General features: G+C 52.5%; 11 protein-coding genes across 11 annotated transcripts; 4 read left to right on the forward strand and 7 right to left on the reverse strand.

Annotated features, from left to right (window-relative positions):
• Positions 1 to 3: 3 nt before the first annotated feature.
• Positions 4 to 2,120, reverse strand: CAOG_06803 (hypothetical protein). Its single transcript, XM_004344374.2, has 7 exons — positions 2,074 to 2,120; positions 1,375 to 1,696; positions 1,032 to 1,228; positions 801 to 919; positions 559 to 717; positions 346 to 470; positions 4 to 250 (listed from the first exon to the last, which is right to left on the reverse strand). Exons 1-7 carry the CDS (start codon positions 2,104 to 2,106, stop codon positions 96 to 98), a joined length of 1,110 nt encoding a protein of 369 aa, XP_004344424.2. The 5' UTR covers positions 2,107 to 2,120; the 3' UTR covers positions 4 to 95.
• Positions 2,121 to 2,235: 115 nt separating this feature from the next.
• Positions 2,236 to 3,467, reverse strand: CAOG_09007 (hypothetical protein; the record flags this gene model as incomplete). Its single annotated transcript, XM_011272392.1, has 5 exons — positions 2,236 to 2,785; positions 2,884 to 2,964; positions 3,058 to 3,141; positions 3,217 to 3,318; positions 3,391 to 3,467. The coding sequence occupies 5 exons, from the start codon at positions 3,465 to 3,467 to the stop codon at positions 2,236 to 2,238; spliced, it is 894 nt and encodes a 297-aa protein (XP_011270694.1).
• A 386-nt stretch (positions 3,468 to 3,853) lies between these two features.
• Positions 3,854 to 4,774, reverse strand: CAOG_06804 (hypothetical protein; the record flags this gene model as incomplete). Its single annotated transcript, XM_004344375.2, has 1 exon — positions 3,854 to 4,774. One exon carries the CDS (start codon positions 4,772 to 4,774, stop codon positions 3,854 to 3,856), a length of 921 nt encoding a protein of 306 aa, XP_004344425.1.
• A 926-nt stretch (positions 4,775 to 5,700) lies between these two features.
• Positions 5,701 to 7,752, forward strand: CAOG_06805 (hypothetical protein). Its single transcript, XM_004344376.2, has 2 exons — positions 5,701 to 6,647; positions 6,810 to 7,752. Exons 1-2 carry the CDS (start codon positions 5,753 to 5,755, stop codon positions 7,682 to 7,684), a joined length of 1,770 nt encoding a protein of 589 aa, XP_004344426.2. The 5' UTR covers positions 5,701 to 5,752; the 3' UTR covers positions 7,685 to 7,752.
• CAOG_06806 (sirtuin 7) lies at positions 7,716 to 10,085 on the reverse strand. Its single transcript, XM_004344377.2, has 5 exons — positions 9,999 to 10,085; positions 9,702 to 9,879; positions 9,472 to 9,572; positions 9,250 to 9,402; positions 7,716 to 9,144 (listed from the first exon to the last, which is right to left on the reverse strand). The coding sequence occupies exons 1-5, from the start codon at positions 10,074 to 10,076 to the stop codon at positions 7,852 to 7,854; spliced, it is 1,803 nt and encodes a 600-aa protein (XP_004344427.2). The 5' UTR covers positions 10,077 to 10,085; the 3' UTR covers positions 7,716 to 7,851.
• A 181-nt stretch (positions 10,086 to 10,266) lies between these two features.
• On the forward strand, positions 10,267 to 11,677 carry CAOG_06807 (hypothetical protein; the record flags this gene model as incomplete). The annotated part of the gene is made up of 3 exons (XM_004344378.2): positions 10,267 to 10,767; positions 10,823 to 10,980; positions 11,089 to 11,677. The coding sequence occupies 3 exons, from the start codon at positions 10,267 to 10,269 to the stop codon at positions 11,675 to 11,677; spliced, it is 1,248 nt and encodes a 415-aa protein (XP_004344428.2).
• A 498-nt stretch (positions 11,678 to 12,175) lies between these two features.
• Positions 12,176 to 13,663, forward strand: CAOG_06808 (hypothetical protein). Its single transcript, XM_004344379.2, has 2 exons — positions 12,176 to 12,630; positions 12,909 to 13,663. The coding sequence occupies exons 1-2, from the start codon at positions 12,517 to 12,519 to the stop codon at positions 13,305 to 13,307; spliced, it is 513 nt and encodes a 170-aa protein (XP_004344429.1). The 5' UTR covers positions 12,176 to 12,516; the 3' UTR covers positions 13,308 to 13,663.
• CAOG_06809 (ER membrane DUF1077 domain-containing protein) lies at positions 13,622 to 14,898 on the reverse strand. The gene is made up of 5 exons (XM_004344380.2): positions 14,670 to 14,898; positions 14,344 to 14,394; positions 14,109 to 14,262; positions 13,839 to 14,005; positions 13,622 to 13,753 (listed from the first exon to the last, which is right to left on the reverse strand). The coding sequence occupies exons 1-5, from the start codon at positions 14,844 to 14,846 to the stop codon at positions 13,709 to 13,711; spliced, it is 594 nt and encodes a 197-aa protein (XP_004344430.1). The 5' UTR covers positions 14,847 to 14,898; the 3' UTR covers positions 13,622 to 13,708.
• Positions 14,899 to 14,973: 75 nt separating this feature from the next.
• CAOG_06810 (hypothetical protein) lies at positions 14,974 to 15,945 on the forward strand. The gene is made up of 3 exons (XM_004344381.2): positions 14,974 to 15,045; positions 15,628 to 15,670; positions 15,800 to 15,945. The coding sequence occupies exons 1-3, from the start codon at positions 14,995 to 14,997 to the stop codon at positions 15,895 to 15,897; spliced, it is 192 nt and encodes a 63-aa protein (XP_004344431.1). The 5' UTR covers positions 14,974 to 14,994; the 3' UTR covers positions 15,898 to 15,945.
• Positions 15,946 to 16,001: 56 nt separating this feature from the next.
• On the reverse strand, positions 16,002 to 18,026 carry CAOG_06811 (cathepsin L2). The gene is made up of 2 exons (XM_004344382.2): positions 17,771 to 18,026; positions 16,002 to 17,136 (listed from the first exon to the last, which is right to left on the reverse strand). Exons 1-2 carry the CDS (start codon positions 17,780 to 17,782, stop codon positions 16,144 to 16,146), a joined length of 1,005 nt encoding a protein of 334 aa, XP_004344432.1. The 5' UTR covers positions 17,783 to 18,026; the 3' UTR covers positions 16,002 to 16,143.
• Positions 18,027 to 18,389: 363 nt separating this feature from the next.
• On the reverse strand, positions 18,390 to 19,924 carry CAOG_06812 (hypothetical protein). Its single transcript, XM_004344383.2, has 5 exons — positions 19,906 to 19,924; positions 19,557 to 19,803; positions 19,201 to 19,368; positions 18,993 to 19,115; positions 18,390 to 18,836 (listed from the first exon to the last, which is right to left on the reverse strand). The coding sequence occupies exons 2-5, from the start codon at positions 19,713 to 19,715 to the stop codon at positions 18,540 to 18,542; spliced, it is 747 nt and encodes a 248-aa protein (XP_004344433.1). The 5' UTR covers positions 19,716 to 19,803; positions 19,906 to 19,924; the 3' UTR covers positions 18,390 to 18,539.
• Positions 19,925 to 20,021: the final 97 nt, after the last annotated feature.

The raw sequence follows: 20,021 nt of genomic DNA on the forward strand, positions 1-20,021 counted from the left end.
TTGGTGTGAATGTGCAAGGTTTTTATTTTGGTAGTCGTGGGGAAACGACATCGGGAATGGTGGTACAGCACTGGGAGGTCGGTCAAAAAGCGTGTTTACTTCTTGCGAAGACGACGCTCGGTACGCTGGTCGAATTTGCGCATAGAAGCGTCCTTGATCGGCACCAACGGACCGACGTGCGGCAATCGAGTGTGCTTGCCATGCGACGTATCGGGCGTATAGGTGACCTTCACCACTGGCAGTTGGACATCTGAGTAACACAATAATTTGAGTGTGCGTGCCACCGCCAGGCTGGCTCAACAACAACAACAAACCAACAAAAAAAAACTATGCTCCTAAACGTACTTTCGCGGGCGAAGGCTTTCTCGACAGAGTCGTCGTGGAAGGTTTGGCAGAAGCTGGCTCCCACAATTCGCACGCCAAATTCGTTGACAAAGAGGGCAGTTGAGAAGGATCTTGCGTACAAGTCGCTGATGATTGGAGAAACATGACGAAATACGCCAAGTAAGCAAGGCTCCAGACGCAGCTAGGAACATACAAACCAAACGCGCTCCTTACATTCGATTGTAGATCGATTCTGCCTGCATGCCTAATGGTGCGGCATGCTCGAGCAACAAGAAAGCAACTCGGTGGTATCCAGTATCCTTCAGAGGCAGCGCTTGCACGTATGGATAGATGGTGTTGCCAGAAGAAATGCCGGCTTCAGAAATGTCCGCGCTGCCAACAAACCGATCAATAGCAACGGGATGAGATGGACGAAAAAGCGGAACGTGCGCTCCACAGGATTCAGGCAAACTTACACGAGCCAGTGCATGTATTGGTGGTTGGCAGACGAAATGTTGCTATCCAGACCAACCATCATGAGTGTATAGTATTTGCCACTCTCGGGCTCGAACGTGACAGTCGGAGCAGAGCTCGTCTGATCGAAGATTGAAGAAGATTTGGCAGGGCGAGAAAGGTCAACAAAACAAATTCACCAATGTGGCCGCACAATCCCCCTTCATCAGGGCATAGACGCTGTGATTGGTTACCAAGCCAGCAGGAACCAGGTTGCCGTGGACAATAGCGGTCTCCGGGTAGGTGACCTTGAGGTACCGAGTGAGCTTGGGCACCTTCTCGGCCAAATCGGTCCAGATGCGGTTGTGAATGCCAAACGTCAAGGTAAGCTGGCGTGAAATGGAGTTGGCCCACGTTGTTTGAGTGAGTGGCTGGTCGAATGGGACGATTTCTGCAAGACAAAACGAAAACACGAGTCAACAAAGTCAGATCGTTGGTTGGTGTTGGTGGGGGTTTTTTTGTTGCTTTTTCGTCAAGTCATGTTGCACGATGTCCTACACAAATGTCTCCTCAGCTCAATGCCCTCTTCTTTCTCACCTTGACCAGTGCGTGCGCGAAGCTCGCGCTCGGGGTCCGACCTGAGCTCACGAACCTGCTCGCGCTCGCGCTTGAGGCGATCAAAGAAGGCCGGCGTCTGCACGATTGGGCACTTGCGCAAACGCGTGCGTGCGAGTCCTGGCAGCACGACGTACAGGCCCATGTAGGTCGATCCAGGCGGGAGCTGGTCGAGCGGCGGCACGTTGTTCAGCGGATCGACGGGGTCTGGCGTGATGGCGATCGGCTGCGGCCTGCGCACGGCGTCCAAGTACGGCTTGTGTGTAGTCATTGTGCGCACTGCTTGCCGCAGCATGAGCGATGTCTGTCAATCGTCGACCACAAGCAAAGAGCAAGGTTAAGGACGGATGGTCTACACAACACTCCACCAGCTTTCCCCCAAGCCTTTTGCGCTTTCATCCACGAGCTGCTTTCTGCTCAGGCCACACTTTCATTCATCGACCCGGTGGAAGGGACGCTGAAGAGGGGGAAAGTGGTGGTAGGGGAGCTGAACAATGGACAGATCTCGCGTTTTTTTGCCATTTCCCTCAATGCATGTGCTCTCACTCAAGTCTCACTCCAACGCGCAGTCACTCCAACTCGGTCACTCCAACTCGGTCAACAGCAAGTCATGCCATATCAGTAAGCAAGTGGCAGGTGCTCTGATGCGAGTCGCGTTCGGGGTTGGTGCTGCTCGCTCACCGTTGACCGCGTCTGCTGCACTGCCGACAACATGATCAATGCAAATATACTGTACATTGAATACTGAAATTGCTTGAAATTTAATACAGTATGGGTTTTTTCGATGCTAGTTCTTCTGGGAATCGTCCGTCCAAAGGATGTGGTGCGTTGCAAAGATTGCCATTAGACATATCCGACATAAAGCGATTCAAATAGCACATCGAGGGAAAACTTGCTGGCTCGAACTTGAACTTGCCAACCCTCGCGCATTTGGCGGAGGATGGGATGACTCGCAGGCCAGATTGTCGCAAGCGCAAGGTTTGATTTGACGAAAGTCGGGTGCACAGCACACTCGTATTGAACATCACCTTGTTCATCCTGGACAGTCAAATCGAAAACACAGTCGTCGGAGTTGTCGGGACGCTCGCTCCAGTCACGAAGCACTTGAATTGCTTTCACACGGATTGAATTTCCTTGAGGCACAGTGACTTTCATAATCCAGCGGGGATCATCGATATGAAAATTTCTTCGTTTGGTGTGCTGCGCGCTTTGCCAGTATTGCGCTTCGTCCATGATGAGTTCAGCAATCTCGGTTGGTAGTGCAGGGAGAGACGCGGGCTGATTCTCCAGCTCCAACCCGCTAGTCAGCATGCGGAACACTTCTTGGATGTCCTCAACACTCGCAAATCGTGGAAGTAAGGAAAACGCAAGAGGGTTGATCTGGCAGTTGATGCTGAGCAATGAACAAGCGAAGTGTAAGTATGGCCATTCCGTCGGTGAAAGGAACATTCTCCGAGCATCAATGGCTGTGATTGGCAAGAACAAGCTTACAAATTCTCAGAGCTGCATTTGCCGTTGCGTATCTCATAGACCGCTCGAAAAACACGTTTGTCAATGCAATTATAAAATAGACTGTTGCCCAATGGGTGAGCAGAATGAGAAGGTAGCAAGGAATGGCTGACTCAGGCTCAATGGTCTGGACAAACAACGCGCACAGTAACTTACCAGATCTCCTTCACCGTCTTGTTCACTTTGAGCGCCTTAGCAATCGCCTTCGCTCCAGCATTGCCGATCTGATTATAGTCCAGACTGTCCGTCCAGTGAGCAATCTTCACGCCCTCTACGGGTTCACCCACTCACATGCATCAAAGTAAAGGGACTTACTTGAGCACAATCAGCGTCGTGTTCACTTTGAGTGCCTCAGCAATCGCCTGTGCTTCAGCGTCGCCAAGCAGGTTGGGGTCGTTCGCGTGGTAGGGGTCGAGTCTGAAGATTCAGTTCGTCAGTACACACGCGCGATCAGACTTTGTTCCCAATCAACTCGGACTTCTCTCTTACAAGAGCGTTCCACTCGCATTCTTGACTCTGTCATACAACTGGCGCTGTCTCTCAGTCATACTCTCATAGGACAGCATTCTGGAAGGAAGCGTTGAATCAATAGAAAAAGACTGCCTCGCTCAAAAACAGTATCGCTCTCAGAACAGCCTATTTTTGACTCGGCACTTGGCAAAATCGTGCTCTGCAGTCATGCTCATAGTGGGTGAACAAACGGAGCGGGAGACACGACCAAACATTGAATTTTCTTTTTTTTTATTCTCTTTTTTTTTTTTTTTAGATCTACAGTATTGGGAAAGCTCGCTCGTGTCCACGGGTGAACAGCAAAAATCCACAAACCTTCCAAAAACCCTGGACCTCGGCTTTTCACCCTCCAGCGCGTCTCTGGCGCTCTTTTCCCGCCCTCTTTTGAGCCCAGTGTGGTTCTATCCACACCTGCAACGTTTTCCAGACATGGCAGCGCATTTCAGTGAGACCACATGGGAGTACCGCTCTGCGATGAATGCACCTTCTCCGCATCGCTGGGGCGATGGTGCCTGCACTTTTTGAACAACCAAGCAATCACCGACACAAATGTGGCGCAGATGCCGGCAAAACCACCCAGAGAACCGAGCAGGTCGACCCAGGTGAAGCTGTAGTACTCTTGCGTGACTTGGACATCAAAGTTGTCAATGACGGCAAACAGGAGGTACGGGAATGCGCTGTGGTCGGGCGGGTAGGAGATGTTGCGGTGCGAACTGAACACTCTAGAGGATGAGTGCACTGTCGTGACGGATTCGCCGCCAACGTCGGAGCGATCGTGACGCTGCCGATAGAGCGACATGAATGTTGTTTGAGGAAGGGGAGCATATGTGGCTTGGCTACCCTGACGAAGCGGCGAAGGCTCGTCAAAGTAGGTGTACACTTGCAGCGAGTCGAGCGTGGGAAGCACTCCATCCGCTGGGAAAATGCTGATGAGCATTCCAGCGAATCCAGAGTCAGATCGTTGAGCGACCAGGTTGGGCGCAGTGAATTCAATGCAGGAATGGCCGCCGTAGAGTTGACGGTTCTCCACCGTCAGGTTGGCATTGTTGAGCCCAGCAGAAGGCGGGGCCAGGCAATCGAGAGCCGTATTGTCGATGGTGATGCTGCAGGTATTGTTCCAGTCAACAATCATGTTCGCGAAAGAGAAGACGGGAGACGTCTGCGGCGTGCACACTGCAATCTTGGGGAAGGGAAAGTCCGACACCTCGTCGACAAACAAGCGGTTGGAAGGGCTTGAATAGGCGTCGCGGCACTGCTGGATTTGCACGGCCGCGTATGCCGCAAATGAGGCAATCGCAAAAATCAATGCAAGGTGCAGGACGACGCGCTGGGGCGTGGAGAACTTGCGGAAGAGATTGCACATGAGGGTGAGAACTGAAAATGGATGTTTTTTGTTTTTCGTTTCTTGTTTTTGAGGTTTGCTACGTCTCACAGGCGACTACCGCAAATCTGCGGCGGTTGGCGGGGGGCCCGGGCGGTGAAACATCGCAGACACAGCATCCAGACATGCAGGCACACAAGCACACGAAGGGTGAGCGACAGACGGCATGCGGTATCTCAGCCAAATGGAGCGGGAGAGCGCAAACACCCATGCCAACAATTCGCACAACAATGGGGAAAAAAAAAAAAAAAAAAACTCAAAAATACCCACAAAGTAGATGTGGAAAAATCAAAAAGAAAAAACTGGATTCTTGACCTAAATATGGGCCAGCAAAGATCTAGCGAAAGCTGCCACACACAAGTTGGCAAGTCGATGTGATTGAGCGAGAAGCGACGTGCAAAAAATCACAAACCGAGCGGATGCGGATGCCGGCAAAATCCCGTTGATGAGAATTTTGTTTGCTCGCTCGCCCTCATCTCCCAACAGAACGATCTGGTGAATTGCGTTGAACATGTTGCATTCGTCGAGCAAGTGCACATATACGGGACAAGAGACGATAGCCAATGCCTGTCCTTTCGCAAGCTGAATGAAATTTTCCGCGATTGTGAGTTTCAATCACGAAGGATCCATCGTACGCTCAAGGAGCTCATTGGATTGTCGAGCAGTGCATGTACCGTTGCAGAAAACACGATCAACACTGCCCTTCCTTCAACAACAACAGCAGCAAGCAAGCAAGCAAGCAAAATCACAAAGCGATCCGTCAAAAGCAACCTGACGGCAAAAGTTTGCCCTCTCACAATTCGATCGAAAATCCCTCCAACGCTCTGCTGTACGCATGAGCAGGTCTTGATGGTGGTGCTTATCAGCCTCATACATGTCTCAGCTCAATGCAATACAGCCCCACTGTTCCTTTTTTTGATATCCATATTTTTTTGTCTCAGAATCCTCCGCACTTCACTGATGGCACCATCCGCCGCGCCATCGAGCAGCCCCGACGCAAGTGCGCAGCCTGGCGCCGCAGCATCCGTGTCTCGCAACCACCCGCGCGATGAGCTCGTCGTCGTGGCAGAGAACGAGGAGAAGGAGAAGGAGGAGCCGCTGCGCGTCGCCATCATTGGCAGCGGAATGGCGGGACTGACTGCAGCGTGGCTGCTCAAGCTGGACACTGAGCAGCGGGCCACCGAGGCCCAGGCGACCCAGACCGCACCAATGGCAAGCACAACTACTGCTACGTCCACGAGTAGTGCGCGACCCATCCACGTCGAGCTGTTCGAGTCGCAGCACGCGCTGGGCCTCGGGGCGCACGCGGTCGACCTCCGCGTCGGTGCTCATGACGCCGTCGTCGACATCCCGCCGCGCGTCTTTGTCAACCAGTTCTACACGCAAATCATCTCACTGTACACTCACATTGGCATTCCGTTCTTTACTTCGAACGCCGCGACAACCTACCTCACGCTGCCCGCGTCAGCAGTTGCTGCCGAAGAAGCGCAGGCGGCCGACGCGACCACCGCTACCAGCTCAACGGGCTCGTCTTCAACGGATGCCGCTAGCGCTACTGCTGCTGCTGCTGCTGCTGCTGCTGCTGCTGCTGCTGCGCGAAACGACGCGGACGACGACTTGCACTTCCAGTTCTTCAATCTGCTCGTCGGACCGTGGTCGGTGCCAATGATCTCGCCACGCTTCCTCCTCACACGCTCCTTCTGGCGCATTGCCATCGACATGTTCCGGTTTAAGCGCCAGACTCGCGAAGCCTTCTTGTCCGGCAAGACCCACGGGATTACTCTGGGTGAATTCCTCGTCGCCAACAAGTACTCGGAGGATTTCTCAGATCGTTTCTTCATTCCCATGTTTGCAGGTATGCTGCCTTTTTTTTTGTAACTTGTAGCTTGTTGAGGGCGGGGTGGTGTGTTTTGTGGCCCGTCTCCGTTTTTGTGTTTGCTGACGTCTTTCCCGTTTTTGTGTTTGCTATCGCCTCTCACCATCTCGCCACACTCGTCATCTCTCTCTCTCTCTCTAGTGATTTGCACGTGCACATGCGAGTCGGTCAGAAACTACCCCCTGCATGACATTGTCGAGTTTATGCTCTGCTTGACACTGCAGGGGAATGGCGTGAAGCGATCGGTGTGCGGTACGCGTGATATTGTCAATCGCCTGGCGCGGCACCTGGACAAGGTGCATCTGGGCACCAAAGTGACTGCCGTCTACCCAACCCCCGACGGCTCGGGTCGCGTCAATGTGGAGGTCGACGGCCAAACACTCCATTTCGATCACGTCGTCCTGGGCACCCAGGCCAACCATGCGCTTCAAATCCTCAAGGAACCAACAGAGGAACAGCGCGTCGCCTTGTCTGGCATCAACTATGAGACCACGTGCGTCAAGTTGCACCGTGATCGGGGACTGATGCCCGCGTCGCCGGCCAACTGGTCGCCGATGAACATTTTTGTCACTCCTGCAGGTGGCGAGGTCATGTGCACGGCGTGGCAAAACTACATCCAGCCAACGCTTGATCAAAACGATCACGTCTTCCAAACATGGAATCCGCTGCTCGAGCCCAAGCCTGAGCTGCTGGTCGCCACTGGACACTTCCAACGGCCGGTCGTCACGCTCAAAACCGCGCATGCCCTCGAAGTGCTCCGCTCCATCCAAGGACGCTCCAACATTTGGTACTGCGGCGCATACAGTCTGCCTGGAATTCCTCTTCTCGAGAATGCCGCACGGAGCGGCCTGGCCGTGGCAGAGTCCATTTCCTCCCTGCGTCGTCCCTGGACATCGCCTCTGGAACGTCAAATCGGCACCCATCGCTCCATTTTTGCTCAATTTCGACGTGGAATTACTTGGACGGCTGCGGTGTGTGTTGTCGCCGTTGCTTACTCCAAGTGGTCTTCTCGATAGGTGTTTTGGGTTTGGCATTTAGTTTTTTTGGGTTTGTTTTTTTCTGAACGTGTAATTTTCAATTTACTGTAATTTCAAGTGTATTGGGGGGTGACCTCCAGAGCAATACCAACTAATCAACCAATCATGTAGATTGTATGCAGGATGCTTGAGAGAGAATTCCACTGTTAACTCGGTTCAAGACGAGGCTTCTTCCGGCTAACCGTCGACCCGAGCCAAGCCGGAGCCAATGGGACGACGGCAGATGCTAAAAATGAAGATCCTGGTGCAGCACCAAAGCTGACGGTGTTTCCTGTCTCCTGCGGCAGGAATCCGACGCCCAGCGAACTGGGATTCGGAGCGAGAGCCGTCAGTTGCAGCTGGACATTTTGAAAGCGAGTTGCCGCCTCGCTGATCACACTCGGATCGTGCAAAAGCGGCTGTGCAAGCAACTGTTGTAGCGTTTGGTACTCGAGCATGAGACTGTTGGTTGAGGATGATTTTTCAGTGTTGGGCTGCCATGCAGCAAGTGACGATTCGGTCGCAGCAACAGCCTCGCTCTCGCTCTCGTGACGCCGCTTTTCAGACAGCCGCTCTTGCACATCTCGCCAAACCAAGGCTTCTTCAGCCGCTGTCAAAGGAATACAGGTACGGAACAGCGGGTCCTTGTCGCGGGAATAAACACTGGCGACAAGCCCGAGTCGCTGCATCAGCCCAGCCATGACAAAATCACAGCGGGCGTGTATTTTAATGTCTGCGTACCGGTCTCTTGGTGTCCATTGTAGATTAACAATGGCGAGTCGGTGCCGCCGGGTTGTCCTTTCGGATGGCAAAAGGGACGAAGAACTGGCCTGCGAAGCGGATGTCGAAGAGTCAGACCATTCGGCTTGAGAGCTGCTAGGTTCGGACGAGCCTGGCTGAGGCTCGGAAGGTGTGCCATCGGAAGATGACGACGGATTGTCGACGGGAAGCGGGTCATCGGAAGTTAGCGAGCCGAGTTCCGGTGTTGCTTCAGATTTCACGTTGGTGTTATTTGCCACTGGCGGTGCGTCGACTTCCGACAAGGCTTGACTTGGCTCCGTTCCAGCAGACGGCGACGTTGCTGTTGCTAGTGTTGCTGAGGCCGGCTGAGCATCGGCAGGAGAGGTCTCCTGGGAATTGCCGCTATTGGCATTTGCGACCAGTGGCACGGCCTTTTTTCGCTTCCACAAGTCATTGTAATGCTGTAAGACTGCCAAACTTGAGCCAAGACAAATGATGGTGTCGGCGTCCGCTGCTTGACGCATGGCTGCAGACCAGTTCAAAACTTGCGGGGCCCGCTCTCCCCCGAGTTCTTTGAAATGGACAATGGTGTCAACAAGGGGCTGTTGGCATACCGTGCATAGCCGCCCTGTTTCGTGCTGCTTGTACTTTGTGAGCCAAGTCACATCGAATTCGCGTGGATGCAGCCGTTGCGGACGGCAGTTGGTGCAAACCTCAATCTGGCAGGCAGGCATTACCACACCAACGGGTCAGTAATGGCAAGAGATTCGAAGAGTCAGCAAATACGCCTCGGCAGGCCGCTGCGATGCGACCAGCGTCCTTACAAACGTGTTCCCGTGAATCTCGGAAAGTCGCTCCTGAGGTATTCCCGAGCGCCGATGCAACCCATCGCAGTTTTGAGAGACAACATGCTTGACAATCTTCTTGTGGACGAGCGTGGCAAGAGCCATGTGGGTGTCGGAGGGTTGAACCTGGCTCTGCGAGATAGACTGGTTGAGCAAAGTGCGATCGGATGGACTTCCCGACAAGACCATGCAAACACTGACAATTGGCACGGTCATTTCAGGCGCATCCAACCCTTGCTTGAGACGCGTCCATACGCCGTCCGGTCCGCGATAATCTGGTAACGAGCAAACCGTGCTGATACCTGTCAAAACCAAAAGGGCGCCAAATTTTAGCATGGGGACGACCTCCGGCGTGACGCCTTCCGAAACTAGCCTAGCCCAGCCTAGCCCAGCCTAGCCTAGCCGAGCTTATAGCCAGTCTTCTAACCTACCTGCGCCAGTGTAGCTCGTTCGTACGAGGTCTGCCAATGCGTCCAATTTCGCCTCGAGCTCGACCGCGTCGTCCTGCCGTTCTGCCATTCTGGCTGCCTCGCGCTCGCTCTTACTTGGCTGCACGACATGCTTTGACGTCGGTGCTTTCTGCTTGGTCTGCTCTGCTTCGGCGGCGGCCTACGGTCAAAAATGTCAATGGTTCGGTCGGTTGTTCATTCAGCAACCTGAACACACACACACACACTCTCTCTCTCTCTCTCTCTCTCTCTCTCTCTCGTTCAATACAATTTCCTCACCCGTGCAGCAGCTTCCTTGGCGCGCTGTTCGCTCAGACTGAGCTGAACGGCAACTCTGACCGATCGTCGCGACGCCATACAACAGCAAGAACAAAGGACTGAGCCTTTGAGTTGAGGCAACGAAGAAGCGACTTGACTTTGACGCTACTCTCAATGCAAAGTGCCGTGCGTCTGTTGAGCTTGAGCGAGTGAGTTTTGAGTTTTGATCGTTGAGACTGTTTGTTTATGTTGTGAACGCTCAGTCTCAGTTTTGGTTTTTTTTTCTGAGATGCGGTTTTCAAGGCGCACGCTGACTGCTGCTGTTCTCGTTGGCGGCTGCCTGCTGCTCGCGTTTGCAAGCCGGCCAGCAGCATGGCCAGCAGTGTCGACCGAGCCAGTCGTGCCCGTGGTGACTGTGGTGACTGTGATGACGGTCGTGCCTGACCTACCAGTTGTGCCAGTCGTGGTGCCGACCGAACAGCCCGACCGCAAGGACGTTGAGGAGCACGCCCACGGAACCGACGACAGTGCTGCTGCTGCTGCTGCTGCTGCTGCTGCTGCTGCTGCTGATGCTGCGATTCCTGCTGCGATTCCTGCTGCTGCTGATGCTGATGCTGCTGCTGGTGCTGCTCTCGATGCGGAGGCTCAGCAGGCTGCCCTCATGCAAAAGAAGCTTCAGTGGCACGCAGAGTCCTGTGGGCTCAGATCGCCCGAGTGCGACACTGCGATTGCGCCATGCGTCGACCGCCCGCCAGACAGGCGGCACGATCCGTCTGCAGTCAACTCGACAGTCAGTCAGGACGTGTGTGAGACTGAAATCCGGCCCATCGCGGGCTGCTATCCAGACGAGCTCCGGCCAGAACAAGTGGATTGTCTTTATTGGCGACTCTGTCACTCGCAAAATGTTTGAGAGAACCGCTCTCTTGCTTGGTCCCGAGGTCTTTGAACCGCTCGAAATGTCGGGAGACAGGCACAATCGGTTTTCGATTGCGCCACATTACGAGTAAGAGCGGACGGCCTTTTGCTTTTGTTCGATTTTTTTTTGTTTGTTTGCCGCTGTTTTGCTTGGTTGGTGCTCAGTCTCACCACATGATGCATTGCACGCTGGCAGAAACAAGGAATTCCTGGCATTCGGCCAGATCCTCATGACACAGATTTTCATCGGCGGAACAACCGACGCTCACTTGATTGACAATTTCAGAGTGGGACTGCAACTCCCGAAGGAAGACCGCCTTCGCCTGCTGGCACGGCAAAGCTTGGGTGCTGATAGCTTGCTTTATCGCCAGCCAGACCGCGTTCTGGTCAATGTGGGGTTGTGGGATTCCCGCGATGTTCCGCTGCCTCAATACCGCGAGCAACTTTTAAAGTGGCCCTCGTTCTTCCACAACGAGATGAAGCTGTCGGCCAACGCGATGGTGTGGCGGTCGACAACCCCCACATCCGATCGACTGCCTCTGGAAGATCCCAGCCGTGCTGAAATGACGGTTGGCAAAATTTCCGCGTTGAACGACATTGCGTACGACGTTTTCGTTCAGAACGCGGGCTGGCACTTTCTCGACCAGTTCAACCTTCTTGGCGGATGGAATGCTGCCAAGCGAGAGCCCCTCATCCAAGGCGACTTGTATCACCCGCAGGCGTCGTCCATTTGCCTGCTCGCCGAGTACGCATTCAACTCGATTTGCATGCTGCCACCACTGTAGGTCTGCAGTGTCAGTGTCACAGCGCAGCAGATCTGGAACTGCGTGATGGATGGCGGTGCTCGACCACTTTCGAGCTGGGATTGGAACATTCTGATCATAATCGATTCAAACTTGTTGTGTTGACCGAGGACGCGTTGCCTTGTTGTCTCTTTTATTTTAAAACTACATATCAAAGATACATGTACTGTACTGGGTTTGAACGATTAGAGAAGAAAACCATGAAACGCGTCAAACTCGCAGTCTCAGGTTTCCAAATTGCGCCGTGTTTCAAACATGCCCTCTGGCAATCTTGGCTAGGTATCGAACGTTTCACTCAGAGTTGTCTAGGCCATAGTTGTGCCGTCTTGGCAGGTGCCGAGTGTTTCACTCAGAGTTGTCTTGGCGGGGTTGTGCGGAACAAATCCGAAAACTCGCCAAGACAAATCAAACATCGCCCGACACAAAGCAACAAAAACTTCGCCAAGACAAGGCGTTTGACAATTTAAGCGCCGCGTTTTGGCATCTCACATCCCATCACTCCTCCTTTGAGCTCATTGCAATATACCAAAAGCCTCGCTCGACCTCGTCCGAGTGAAACTTCCAGCACAAAACGCAACAATCCTCGGCTCGTCAGCTTCAACCACAGTTACCTGACCGTTGCGACGCTTGACAACCTTAGCTGCGTTTCATAACATCAAATACACCTCTCAGCTCGCGCTACAAATCTCCAAGTCACCGGAATCCAGCTTCTTGACGATTTGCAACGCTCGCTTCTGAACGGCAACACTCGAACGCCTCCAATCTCCCAAAACCACAACAGCAAGTCCTCTCCTTCTCCTCCAAGAAACGCAGACAACAACATGCACGAAGCTTGGTACAAGTGGTCGGAGGCGACAAAAGCGGCAGCCCAGTCTTCTTCTCGGCCATTCAAAATGGAGCACCACTACCACGCTCGCCCCCGAGGCCGCTTTGGCGTAAGTCGCTCCTCCGTGTTTGCATATCTTATTTTTTTGTTTCGCACGATGATGCTGGAGATGGGCTTTTGATGGGTTGGAAGGTGGGTGGGTTCGAAGCGGAGGTCAACGCTGCGTCTGTCTTGGCGGTTTCTTTTGAATTTCTGAGCAGCGTTCTCTCTTTTCAGCTCGTCCAGCTTCGGATTCATCCTCCCAAACACCATGCTTTTTCCACCCTGCTAGTATATGTGTGTGTGTTTTCTTACTTTTATTATGCTGCTTGTTTTCGTCTTGTACAGCTTGGCATTGTGCTCGGAACGGTGATTGGCGTCTACGTTGCCCAGAACTTCCAGGTATTCCGAAAGCGCGATGGTGATGCTGCTGCAACGAGCTGCCACCGCTCGCAACCACCGCCACTGCCACCACCGAGCCCTGCTCAGCAGCAGTCGGTGGCAACTGCAGCCGCGACGGCACACGAGTGGCTGGATGCGATGCACGAGCGCGTTGGTCGCTGGGAGCAATGGCACCAGCAACACCACCAGCAGCAGCAACAGCAACACCACCAGCAGCAGCAGCAGCAGCAGACTGCCTCGGCCCCATCGCCATCTGAGGCAACCATCACCAACTCGAGTGCAGTCCCACAGACCATCACCATCCCACCAGGCGCGCGCGTCGTCATCACCTCACCCGATGCCTGAAACTGCATCATGCTGTGTTGGTTTTTGAGGCAATCTGAAACTGACCCTGACCCCTTGCTTTGCTGTCTTCTTGTCTCTGTTTGTTGTGTTGTCTATATTGCTCTGTTGATGTGTCTTTGTCTTGTATGTCGTGTTGATGTGTGTGTGGGGGGGATTGGGGTTGGGTTGCTAGGTTCCAAATATTGTCACAATGGTCAAACGCACCATTGAACAGCCGCCAAAGTAGCTGTGTTGACCTTTTTTTTTTTGCCCAACAACACTGCCTGGTGCTGTTGCGTTTCAAGATTGCCCGTTGACTGTGTGTGAAACTCTCGTCGCCAACATGTTAAAACGCCAAAAAAAAATTGAAAAAATGATGTACATCCAGGAAACATTTTGTTGTCCAAAAGCCGCAACGCAAATCACATCGGCGCAGCAGCCGTGCTGCCAACAGAGACTTCCAAGATCTGTAGCACAAAATGGCGAGGTCGAATGAGGTCGCAAAGTAGCAAACAAGCAGACAACACCAACGAAAACAAGCTCAAGCCAAACCTGCTTGGGATCGAGGAAGGACAACCAATCGGACGGGGATGTTGGAAGCAGACCGAGCACGGAGAATTTGTACATGGCCATGCCGATAGAAAGGCAGTTTGCCAGAATAAACACGAGCTTTTGCTGCAGGAGCTGGGATTTGCCATCTTCCGTGAGCTTGGCGAAAGCTGTCAGAACAAAAAAAAAAAGTGAGGGTGCTGTTGCAATACCACAACCCTAATCTCTCACAAGGTGCCCCCCCAAAAAAAAAACAAAGAACGACAGGCATACTGGTTCCAGTCGAGAAGATTGCCTTGACGGGCGTGATGAGCATCATGACGGTGATCATGATGCTGAAAATGTGAATCGAGTTGCCAGCCATCCACATCATGAATCCGTTCATGGGGACTGACTTTGCCGGTGCCAGAGCCATCTCCCATGCTTTCTGCAATCGCATTGTGTCAAGAGGCAGCGAGTGAGGAAACGCTCAACTGGAAGATAGTCATCGTGATGAACACGGCCGTACCATTGACTTGAGCTGTGCGAGGGCCTCTGGGTTTCGAGCAGTGCGTGCATCCTGTGCTCACACAATCCAATCATGAAGCAGTCACAGACGTGAGTGAGCTTGCAGATGTAGCAACCCAAGCTGGCGATGGAAAGGTCTTTTGGGGATGGTGAGCTGGCGGAACAAAGCGACGACAAAAGCGGGGGACCTGTTCGGCTCGTGTGCAGGTCTGTCTCTATTTCTTCTACAGGATTCATATGCCAAACCACCGCCAAAAGAGGAGGCGGAGGGGGGGCCAAGCCAGAGTAGAGTGAAGCAGCAACTCTCGAGAAACGCGCTTTTCTCACCGCTGAGCCTCGGAACGTGGCGTCGTAGCCACTGAGGAGCTCGCCGCTGCCACTGTTGTTGCTGGTGCTAATGCTCGTGCTGCTGCTGCTGCTGCCAGATGCGTCCGTGGCAGTCGAGTCCTGCGGCAGAGTGCGCGCCAAGTCCAGCGTGAATCGAGCGTCTCGCTTGTGTGCCATTTTCTGAGCTTCCCCAAAAACACTCAAAAAGCTCGAGCCGTAGCAAAAAGAGAGTGATCTTTGAATCATTTAACCAATCGCATTGTATTTTGTCGGAGGACGAATGTGGCGATCGCTCTCTCTAACTTTTTCCTATTGCAAAACAGCCATGTACTTGATGTACTACGAGGAGAATGGCAAGCGCCAATACACCATGAAGGTACCTCCTCCTTCTCCTCACAGCAGCAGCCCGCCCTTCAGCAAGACGCTTGCTGTGTCTATTTGGGACTTGGATCATGGAAGCGAGACTCCAAGGAGAGCGAACGGGGATGCAATGGAAAACCAGAAAGCAAAGAAAAGAGGGAAAAAAAAGCCATGCTTTCCCTTTACTCTTCTTTCGCCCTTCCTGCCTTCTGCTCGGCCGCTCGCCGTCTCGTCCCGCAGACTGCCCGACGGTCGGGAGACGTCAGATCGGGGTCGCGGTGCATGGCCGTGCCAAAGCAGTGGAATGGCAGAAAAAGCGCCATGGAAAGTCACCCAAAACGAAGGGAAAAAAAAAAAAAAAAAAAAAAGGCCCACGTTGTATGGAGCGTCCATTGCAAACAATCATGGCACAATGGCCTTTGTCGCTTTGCTGGGTGGTGGCTGGAGCCTGTCGCCGCTCAGATCTCGGTTGTAGATCAATAAGGCCAACAGCTTCGTGCTTCAGCCCACAGAGACACTCTCGTCTCGTCTCGTCTCGTTTCGTTCAAGTCTATGATTTTCTCATCTTTTTTTTGTCGTTTTTGACTCTGCGTCACAGAAAACCGCTCCTGATGGCACACCAACAAAGTCGGCACACCCTGGTAAGTTCTGCGCCTCTCAGACGGGTCGTTGGAGTGGAGTTGTGCCGCCGATCCTTTCTGGTTGTGGATTGTGCTGAGTTTTGATTTCGCTCACTTTTTTTTTTTTTTTTTCCGTTCTCTCTCGCGCAGCTCGCTTCTCGCCCGATGACAAGTATTCGCGCCACCGTGTCACTCTCAAGAAGCGATTCGGCATCCTCATGACCCAGCAGCCCGAAGTCGCTCTCTAAATGGCCTTGGTGTTTGAGAAAAAAATACATAAAAAATTGCTTCATTCATTCCCTCTTCACTCTCTTCTGCTCTCGACTCTCAACGACAGAAAACAAAACAAGGGTTTGAAAAAAAGTACTCTATTTGCATCAAAAAAAAAACAACAAAACAGACAAAGACAGCCAGTTCGTCATCTCCAGAGCAAAAAGAGAAACAAGCAAAAACTCAACTAACGAGTGCTTGCCGAATAAGCGATGGAACAACGCTTAGACGATGGGGTACGAGGCGGAGGTGGCAATGCCGCACTGGTTGTTGGCGTTGCGGGACATCCAGATGTAGCCAGCCTGGCCCCAGGACGAGCCCCAGGAGTTCTTGACGAGCCAGTAGGGGGTGCCGTTGGAGGTGCCATAGCCGGCAGCGAGGACACCGTGGTCGAGGGAGGTGGACGAGCACTTCTTCTCGTTGTAGACGCCAGAGGTGTAGAGCTGGAACGAGTTCTTGGAGGCATCGATGGCGACCGAGACGGGGCCGACGGTGGCAACAGCGTTCTGGAGGTCAGACTCAGAGCCGCGGGTGATGTCCTGGAAGGAGGAGAGGGTAGCACCGACGTTGGCAGCGTTGAACTTGCAAGTGCCGTCCTTGGCAGTGTAGGGGTACGAGGCCTCAGTGTCAATGCCCTTGTTGGTGATGATGTACTGGAAAGCATCGTCCATCAGACCACCGTTGCAGCCCTGGTTGCCCTGAGCCTTGGAGCAGTCAACGAGGTTCTGCTCAGAGAGCGAGACGAGCTGGCCAGTCTTGCGGGCGTGCTGGCCCTCGACGGAGCCGGTGGTGGAGAACGACCAGCAGGAGCCGCACTGGCCCTGGTCCTTGACGGGGGTGACGATGCCAGCAGTGCGCCAGTCAACAGAGTCGGGGAGGGCACCGACGTTGGCAGTGGGGATGAAGGTGGACGAGAAGTTGGAGCGGGGGCGGTTGAGGTCGACCTTGGTGCCGAGGTAGAAGCGCTTGAACTCCTCGTGGGTGAGGTCAGCGAAGATGTTCATGCCAAGAGTGTACGAGTGGATGCCAGCACCGTTGTGGGCGTCAACAAGCATCTTGTTGGCCTCCCAGACGGCACGGCGGTTGATCTCCTCGACAGCGTCAGAGTAAGACTTGCCAAAAGTGCGCTTCCACGCCTCAAACTCCATGTTGAGGGGGATGGCGGTGGCGACAGCGGCGAGAGCAAGGAGGGCGACAGCGACCTTCATGTTTGTATTCTGCAGATATAAACAAAAAAGAAAAAAAGGAAGAGTGAGTGTGTTGACAAGACAAAAAGTGCGCAAATTAAAAAAAAAAACATGCATTCGAAGAAATAAGGAAATAAAGAACCAATCACGAGTTGCAAAAAGCGTCATGAGTCGAATTGAACATTTGGAAAAAAAAAATATGGCGCAACAAAACTTTTTGTGAAATGTCACGCATCACGCCTTTTCAGATGATCAGGAAATGAAGGGAGGGAGATTGTTTTGTCGGCGTGCTGTTGCGAGACAAGAGACACCGTTGAACGATGCGCGGCTCGACGCCAAAGACGAAAGAAGCAGACAAGCAAAAAGGCGGCGGAAGAATAACACAAAAGAAAACGACAAAAAAAGCCACAAAAAAATAAATTCGTGTTTGTTTGTGTCACCGTCCAAAAAAAGCAGGAAGTGGAAAAAAAAAAGAGCTAATCATCGGAAAAAAACAATCAACACTCGAAATCACGACCAAAAGGCAATGACATTGCGCGATGATGAAGCGTGTTGCAAGAGAGAGAAGAGTCAGAGCGATGGAAGAAGCAGCGAGAAGCAGCGAGAAGAAGAAGAAGCGAAACTGCTGACCATCAATGACAAAAAAAAAAAAAAAAAAGGTCACGGGTTGATTCATTATGCTTTTTTTTTTCCCGTTCGACTGCAGCGCAGCAGTGAAAACGCACGCCGCGAGGGAGACAAGCGAGCGGCGGAAAGCAAATAGAGCATGGAGAGTGCGTGATGCTGCAAGGGGGCGCAGACACGAGTCCAGCCGGCGAGAGAGACAAACAAAAACGGTAACGGAGAAAAACAAAAAACGAAAAAAAGAAAAGATCAGCAAAAAAAAAATCACAAGCCACAGCCACAGCCACAGCCACAGGCCATAGCAGCAGCAGTAGTGCAGTGACAGAAGAAGAAGAAGAAAGAGGAAGAGAGAAGTAGTTGCAGTCGCAGAAGAAGGGGGGTGGCGGAGGGCGACAGCAGCGGAAGCAGAAGCGGAAGCGGAAGAAGAAAGAAAACGAAGGAAAACGAAAGAAGAACAAAATGAAAATGAAAGAAAACAATGAACAAAATAACAATACCTGCAACGACTGAACTCGTCCAATTTTGGAGTGGGGCCTTTTTAAAGATCAGAGAAGCGAGATACAGCAAGATGCTGAAATCGTCGTTCATGCTAGTGCTGAAGGCGGTTATTAGGGAAGCCAATGAAGAAACAAAAAAAAAGCCCAGAAAAATTCAATGCTTTGAAATTTCATCTTCTTCCAAAAACATGACGCCTCGGCACTCACGCTCAACTGCCAATGCAAAGCGAGTAGGTACTTTAATGACTACAAAGGAGAGCAAAGCAACAAGAAACCGCTGCGTCTTCCAAAAAGAGCGCCCTCATACAATAATTACTGGTTGCCGAGCGTGTTGCCAGTGCCCCAGGCATGGCCGTCTTGTCGGATGTTGTTGTCCACATCTTGGGGTCGGCGGCCGACGGGAGCAAAGCCCTGGACGGTGGGGCGCTCGGCGGGGAAGAGCTTGAGCAAGAAGCCGGGCGTGAAGAGCAGCTGCCGACCAGAGCGCTGGGGATAGATGGTGGCAAGGTAAAAGTATGCGTGGCCAACAAAGATGCCCACAAGCTCGTCGAAGGGGAAGTTGCCAGTCAGCAGGCTGAACGCGGCGAGCACCCACGGCAAGTACATGGCCTGCAGAGGACAATCGAGTCGACACCAACAAGAACAAGAACAAGAGCAAGAAGAAGTAGAAGATACACTGGGGGTCAGCTCAAACTGCACAAAGCATGGAAACCAAGGTTTCTGTTTCAACAAAAGGTTGAAACGAGCACAACGCAAACTGCTGACCTTGAATTGAATGCCAAAAATGAACGAGACAATGACATTGGCGTAGAACTGCGACCACACATAGATGAGCGAGTAGATCGCGGCAAGGCCGATGAAAGGCATGTTGAGGATTGGAGCGAGGGCCTGTACACAAGGCAGAACGCAAATCAGCAACCAACAAAACAAGCAGAAAAAGTGGTGCAAAGTGACCCATCCTCAAGTTACGTACCAACAGCACGAGCCAGATGAATCCAACAAGCGTCGCATACTCGGCCTTGCGGCCAAGGAAGTGCTGCTCTTCCAGAGTCCGCGAGTACTTGTACAAAAAGTACAAGCTCATCAGGAAACTGAACGAGAGCTTGCCCAAGAAGAAGGCGCTCGTCACGGGCCTCCAGAACTGCTCAACGCGTTTTTGCAGAACAGTGTTACAAGGCCAATACAACGTCAATCATTGTGTTGTGTTGTTGGGGGTGGTTGACTCGGCGCGAACAGCTACCCCGAGTGTAAAATTGCTGTTTGCCCACAGTGTTCACACACTCTCTTTCCTCCCCCCCCACCTCCCTCCCACGCTGACATGGGCCTTACGTTAAAGTGGTAAAACACTTGGGAGTAGTCCAGATACATGTAGAACATGAGCGGACGGTGGAAGTTTGCGACCAACGTCAGACCCATCGCTGCTGCAAACCAGACCCGAGTAATGATGGGCACGCCGAGAAACCACTCGCGCACAGTCGCATCAGCCATGTTTTGTTGGTCAAGTGGAGTGGAGTTGTTGGTTTTGTTTCTTGGGGTGGAGGAGGGGCTGTTGAGCTTGCTTGCTGTCCCAGTCGAGCTGGGTTCGAGAACCAAAAGAGAAAAACACATACAACGCCAAGCCAGGTCAGCAAGCATGAAAATCGCCGTGTCGTTCGGTGTTCACCGTTGAATCACTTACGAAAAAACAAACAGAGAAGAAAAACAAGGAATGAAGTCAACCTGGAAAATTCAGCAAAGAATTTACACACTGCACGGAAAATGAAACACACCCTAAAGAGAGATTGGAGGCATTGT

This window comes from Capsaspora owczarzaki (assembly GCF_000151315.2).
Source record: "Capsaspora owczarzaki ATCC 30864 unplaced genomic scaffold supercont2.12, whole genome shotgun sequence".
Lineage (NCBI taxonomy): Eukaryota > Filasterea > Ministeriida > Capsasporidae > Capsaspora > Capsaspora owczarzaki.